General features: G+C 38.9%; 1 protein-coding gene across 1 annotated transcript; it reads right to left on the bottom strand.

Moving 5' to 3' along the window:
- Positions 1-2,824: 2,824 nt before the first annotated feature.
- Positions 2,825-6,033, bottom strand: LOC103461212 (microfibril-associated glycoprotein 4-like; the record flags this gene model as incomplete). Its single annotated transcript, XM_008403533.2, has 5 exons — positions 2,825-3,271; positions 3,642-3,809; positions 4,915-5,011; positions 5,176-5,214; positions 5,878-6,033. Coding segments are annotated over 5 exons (714 nt in total), but the record flags the coding sequence as incomplete, so codon positions are not given.
- Between the last annotated feature and the right edge of the window lie 429 nt (positions 6,034-6,462).

Raw genomic sequence — 6,462 nt, 5'->3', positions numbered from 1 at the left:
GGCGGGTGTAATGGTGACATGTGCCTGTTGTTTTTGTTTTGACTCCATCCATGTCGTGTCCCTCATCTCCCTGATTCCCTGCAGCTGTGCCGCTCCCTGATTGCTCCCCTTCTTAAGCCTCCCTCCGCTACCTGCACACTGCCAGATTATCGAACGCTTTCAGCAAGTAGTTTCTAGCTCTTCATCCACGCCCTGTGTATTACTGCCTCGCTCTTGCCCTTTGGATTTTCCCCTTTTGCCTTCCCTTGTTGGACTACTGTTTTTGCCTACCCGGATCTCGACCCTAGCCTGTTCTCTGACGCCGCTCACGCCCACTCCCTCGGACTCTGCTATCTTCCACCTCGTGTATGACCTCGGCCCGGCTGACCAAGAACTGGATCTGGACTCTATTCCTCTGATCCCCGGTTGTGAGTACGCAGCCCTGCATCTGCGCTTCTCCCCCCGCCCCCACGCACTATCTTCCAGCTAGTGCTTCAGCTAGTTATCCTGTGTGCCGCCCTTGGCTGTCTCCAATAAAGATCTGTGGTTTTCTGCTCACTCCTGTCTCGTGGCTGATTTCGGGTCCTCCTAGTGTGCATTACAGGCGGGTGGAAAATTAAATCAGTCTGTTTCTTTACATCATTTAGAAAATGATGTAGGTGAAGCTTTAGTTTTGTTTTGTGTTTTTCTTTTTTTCTGGTTTTACTCATAGCTGTAAAACAAATTAAATCTAAATATTATGTTAAGCAAAACTATTTAGTAATCCAGTAAGAAAAACTGAATAAGACAACAACCTGTTTATGTTTCTACATTTAATGTTGATTTGTGTGTGTGTGTGTGTGTGTGTGTGTGTGTGTGTGTGCGTGAGTGTGATATTAAGGGATCTTTCTGTATCAATGCCTTTTTTTGAATTTTAAGTTTTGTTTTTCATTAACCAAATGGAACCACTCAGAACATGTTCTGGTGGATAATTTGATCCTGATAAGTATCTTTATCTTTAGCTGCATTTATTTTTTATTTCAGAACAGCAACATGGGCGCTAACATGATATTGCTGATGTTTTTACTCAAAGCCTCTTCTACTTCAGCTTTGTGTAATACTGCAACCTACAGGAAACAATTAATAAAGCTGTGTCCTGATTTGAACTCTGTAAGGTTCCTGATAATTTGCTTCTGGTTTGATAATGCAGTCAGTTTTGAACCATTTTTAATGCTTTTTTTTATAAGAAAGCAACAAACGGTGACAAAACATGCAAACAGAATTTGGTGATGAATTCAATTGTCACAAAGCAATAAGATGTTTATTTGAGTCAATCCTCTCTAACCCAAGATGAAAACCTTTGAGGTGTATTTTTGTGCTCTTTCAATCAGATTTACATATTATTTCATATTCCTCACATACAAGGAATACATATGGGTTGGAGAGAATTTGAATTATTAACTAAACATTTTTCAAGCCCATTGATTTAGGTTAGCAGTGTTTCGATCAGGCAACGACACAGCCACCTAATCTTCACAAACATTGTGTTTGGATTTGGCTGAAATGTAAAACAGTTTGGTCAACTTCAGTAGTGTTTAAATGTGCAACACACATTACCTAATTATTAGCATTATGAGACTGATTGACTCATCGTGATTAATTTAGCATATTAACCATTTTCTCCTGAATATAACAGAGATCTCATTCTCCGGCAGCAAAGAGGATTCCATCCAGAAGAAACATAACCTCAGCTGAAACCATGTAACCTCTGATATTGTCACATAAAAGTCAGCTCTTTCCTGTCATTAAGCATTTTCATCATCACAAATGTCCACACAAACCCCTCCCCCCAAGAAACCCCCCAGAAAATAGAAGCGTAAAATTGTTCTTCCTAAGTTAGCTTCAGAGTTTAAATAACTTTTAACCTTCACTGAAATTTGTGACTATTTCATCCATCCATCCATCCACCCTTGTCCCTTAGTGGGGTCGGGAGGGTTGCTGGTGCCCATCTCCAGCTAACGTTCCGGGCGAGAGGCGGGGTCACCCTGGACAGGTCGCCAGTCTGTCGCAGGGCAACACAGAGACAAACAACCATGCACACACACATTCACACCTAGGGACAATTTAGACAGACCAATTAACCTGACAGTCATGTTTTTGGATTGTGGGAGGAAACTGGAGTACCCGGAGAAAACCCACGCATGTACAGGGAGAACATGCAAACTCCATGCAGAAAGACCGGGGCCGGGAATCGAACCCAGAACCTTCTTGCTGCAAGGCAACAGCTCTACCAACTGCGCCACTGTGCAGCCCGTGACTATTTCAGTTAATTAAAAAGTATGCAACACACAGACACAGTGCTAGTACAGCAGATAAAATATTTTTAAAATTTACCAACAGCACATTTTAAGGAAGTCAAGCAATGTATTGTTGGGTAACTTCCACAACAACGAATAACAGAAAAAGAAAAGAAATAAACTGTAAAAAAAAAAAAAAAAGAAAGAAAATCCAAGGACAATATGGTGTAATTTAACAGTTTCAATTGATTGAAATTAGTAGTGATTCAGCTCTCCACGAATAAAAAGACCACAAAGTGAAGCGAAATGTTCTGATAATATAAACAACCTAAATTTAGAATGGTGGAAGATGATTTCAGCTACAAATTTATATTGAAATTAATCTCTGACTGAAGGCCAGCACATCATGGCCTTCACTAACAACATAAGCTCATATTTAATTCACAAAATATAATTACTTTAGACTTTAATGACCTTTTTGCTGGGAGTCATAATTTCCCAGCAATTTCCCACCTCATTTGCACAATTTAGGGTGAATATAACAGATGTGAAATTGTCAGGACTTAAAGATCTCTAAATAATTTTTACGATGGTAAAATGATGCTGCTGCTATTGCAAAAGAGTTTACCCAATAAAAATAACCCACAGATTTTGTGATAAGAGCCACAGAAAGACATCTTAACATGAAAAATAGCAGATGGTCGCAGATGTAATAAAACCCATGAACAATGTGATGCACTGCTAAACATTTATGCAGCCATTTTACTGAACAGGGCGAATCTTATAGCTGATGGCTTTCAATGAATAGTCGTAGCCTTTCCACGTGGACCAATCCACTCCAACAGCGAAGATAGTACTATCAGCCCCCCAGCGGTAAACCCCATTGGGATTGTTCTTATGACACTGTTGGTACCAAAACCCCCCCAGGTACAGCCTGGCACAATTTGCTTCAGAACCGTCCTGATCTTTGTCAAAGGTGGAAAATTTGAATCCATTATGAAGACTTAGAGAATCTCCTGCAGAAACAAAGATGAAATTAGCTCACAGTTAGAAACATTTCACTTCAAATGTTATACAGAAACAACTTACAAGCCTTTGTCTTAACCCTCCTTTAGTTTTATGTCTTCAATTGAAACTAAATGCAACCAACTGCCATCAGAAATCAATTATTTAAATTATTTAAACAACTCAGTCTGTAGACTTACAAAGTGAAAGGTAGTACTACAAAGTAGACTCTGGAGGCTTATTACAAATGGAAACCAAACTTTTTAGATTTTTATATGTGAACAAAATGTAAACCATGTATAATTATGGATAATTATGCACAGTTATTTTGTGTTTATCAGAGAAGAGATAAATGAGCCTGTGTCTCAAACATATACTCACCTGCACCTCCATCACTAAATCCAGAAACATGCAGAGTATATCCATAAGATTCTGGACCAACAGAGAACGAGGAGTAACGAGCGTACGCCTTATTTCCTTCAAAATCCTCCATGTCGACCAGCAGCTCATACTTTTTCCTTAGACTTAAGTGGAAGAGCCTTTCCAGACCTAAAAAAAAATATATATATATATTTATTTTAATAGTTTATTGCAGTGGTCCCCAACCTTTTTATTACCGACCAGTCAAGACTTGGAAATTTTGCTGTGTCCCGGGGTTTGTGGGTCGCAGCAAATTTCTGCATGTTGGTGTTCCTCAGTATGCCCAATTGGGTTTGTCTTGGCCCCTTTATCGCAGCCTGTGGGGTTTTCCCTGATTGGGAACGAGAATGTAACCTGTTGAATGTGACAGGTAGCCAATCAGAAAGCGCGGTGACGTAAGAACAGAGGGGAATCCCAAACAGCTGACATATCGCGTAACTGAGAGTCCCGTGGACATCGGAGATGATATGTGTAAATATTTATTATTATATGTAAAGGTCATTATTATATATGTTTATTATGTTTATTCAGTTAAAAATGTTAACTATGAAAAAACAGTCACCTCCAAATCATAGTGCAGCAAATAGAGCGGCTGCTCCCGTCGTCTTTCATCCACCGCCTTTTCTTTTTATTACGTCTTTTATCTCTTAAAATGAGTCCACAAACTATCACTATTGCTTCTACATCGTCATCAGTGTTTGGTTATTCTAAATTCCCGTATGCTATGTTGGGGTTTTTTGTCGCGTTTGTCTTTTGATTTTTACCCAGCAAGCATTTGTGAGTGAAACAGCCATTGGGACTGACTAGTATATATTCCATTGGGGAAGGTGACTTTAACATTAAATACACCTTTCTCAACAGGCGAGGGCGCACTTTCTCAGTCTATAATCAGACATTTAAGCGACTTGAAACCATTCCTCCCTGGCACCTCCAGACCCGGGCCCCCATCCAACCAGCCCCCCCCCCATAGCTCCGCGCCTGATCTTTCTTACTCATTTTGCTGCATGTGGACTCAATGTTGGCGCGCAAATAACCGAAAGAATCCGGTTAAAGGATTTTCAAAATAAAAGATCCTCCAGACTCAAATAATACATAAAACGGAAATGTTTAATTATTTCTTGCATGGCCTGGTACCAATTGGTCCACGGACCAGTACAGGTCTGCGGCCCGGGGGTTGGGGACTGGTTTATTGGTTTTTCTTAAACTTCACGGCTGTTTCAGTTTCAAGTCCCACCAAGCCAGTACTCTCCAGCAGCATTCCCAAAGCCCTCCTTGTAGTAATTCCAAGGCCTGTAGAAGTTCACGGAGCCGTCCATCCTCCTCTGGAACGCCTAAAAAAAACACAATCCAAAAAACAACTGAAAATTATGTTCTTGAATCTAATACTGAATTGAGAATGACTGTTCATAACAAAAATCAATGCAGAGCAGCGGGTAGCATCAATGAAGATCAATTTGTCTGAAGATGACAGGAAACGAAGAGTTCAGACACTCACTGTCCACCGTCCTCCCAAAGAGCTCATGTCACAGAACACCTGCAGAGACACAAACAGGAAGGTGCTCAAACCTGCATCCCTATTGAACTGATAGAAAGCAATGCGTAAAATTCACTTCAGCTCATTGCTTTGAAGAATGATGTGAAAATCAAAGATATGACAATAACATTCCTTCTTATGGTTCCTATTTTCTTGGGTGATGGCACTCATTAAAACGTAAAGCTTATTAAATTGCTGACTGTCTGTTTTATTTTTAATTTTGTGTTTTTATATTGCATTTGATCTGCCTTGCTGCTGAAATGTGCTATACAAATAAACTTGAATGTACATTACTGATACGTAATATATTCCAAAATAGACTGTGATATCATTAAAGATATCTTTATGTGACTAATTCTTTCAGATTTTCTTTCTTACAACTCAGTAAACAGACATGAATCAACTCAACACATGGAACTCGTTAAGACATAAGTCAAAGATACATCTATTTCCAGTTGTGATTTACACTGATGTATTATGTCTAGATTTGAGTAGACTAATCTTAGACTTCAAATCAACAATTGTGATTTAGGATTTAGGGTTGTGATAGGAGAAATAATTCTGTGTGTCTTTCTTTTGTACATTTTCAGGTTATCTTTTTTCTTCTTTTAAAACAGTCTAAAGTTCTGAAATTTTTATCATCTAATATTTTTTTAACTCTACCTGGACTTCCGAAGTTGCCCCTATAGGATATATAGTGTAAACTCCGCTGGGTTTGCTGTTATCATGGTTATAGATGTCGCTGCAGTCCAGAGGAAGGACAAGAGGCGCACAGCTGACCCATAGAGGAATCAKGAAAAGCAGGAGAGCTGACAGCAGCTGCAGAAGAAAAGATTCCATCTTTTATTAGAAATAGTATATAAGCACTTTGTTTATGAGAAGGTTAAAGTTTTGTCTCAAAACATGTATATGATGCAAGATGTAGATTCACTTGTGAGAGGTGGGTAAAAACTTCAAGTCTAAAATAAACAAACAAATGAAAATAACAATGATATAAGTGCATTTTCACCACAACAATTTATTGTGAATTTTCTTCAATCGACACAAGACAAAAATTATCCATACATTAACGACTGCTGGTCATTGGCTAAGTACCCTTTAGTTTCAAAGAAGTGATATTTTTTTATGTGGCCATCAACAACTTCTGGCATTTTTACAGCTGAATATTTGACCACTTTTCTTGAATTGGTTCAGTTTAATTAGTTATTTTATTGACATAAGCATAAACATCAATATTGAAAAAAAAAA

Source organism: Poecilia reticulata, unplaced genomic scaffold (genome assembly GCF_000633615.1).
Source record: "Poecilia reticulata strain Guanapo unplaced genomic scaffold, Guppy_female_1.0+MT scaffold_776, whole genome shotgun sequence".
In the NCBI taxonomy this organism is placed as follows: Eukaryota; Metazoa; Chordata; class Actinopteri; order Cyprinodontiformes; family Poeciliidae; genus Poecilia; species Poecilia reticulata.
This window is presented reverse-complemented; position numbering and strand designations above follow the sequence as displayed.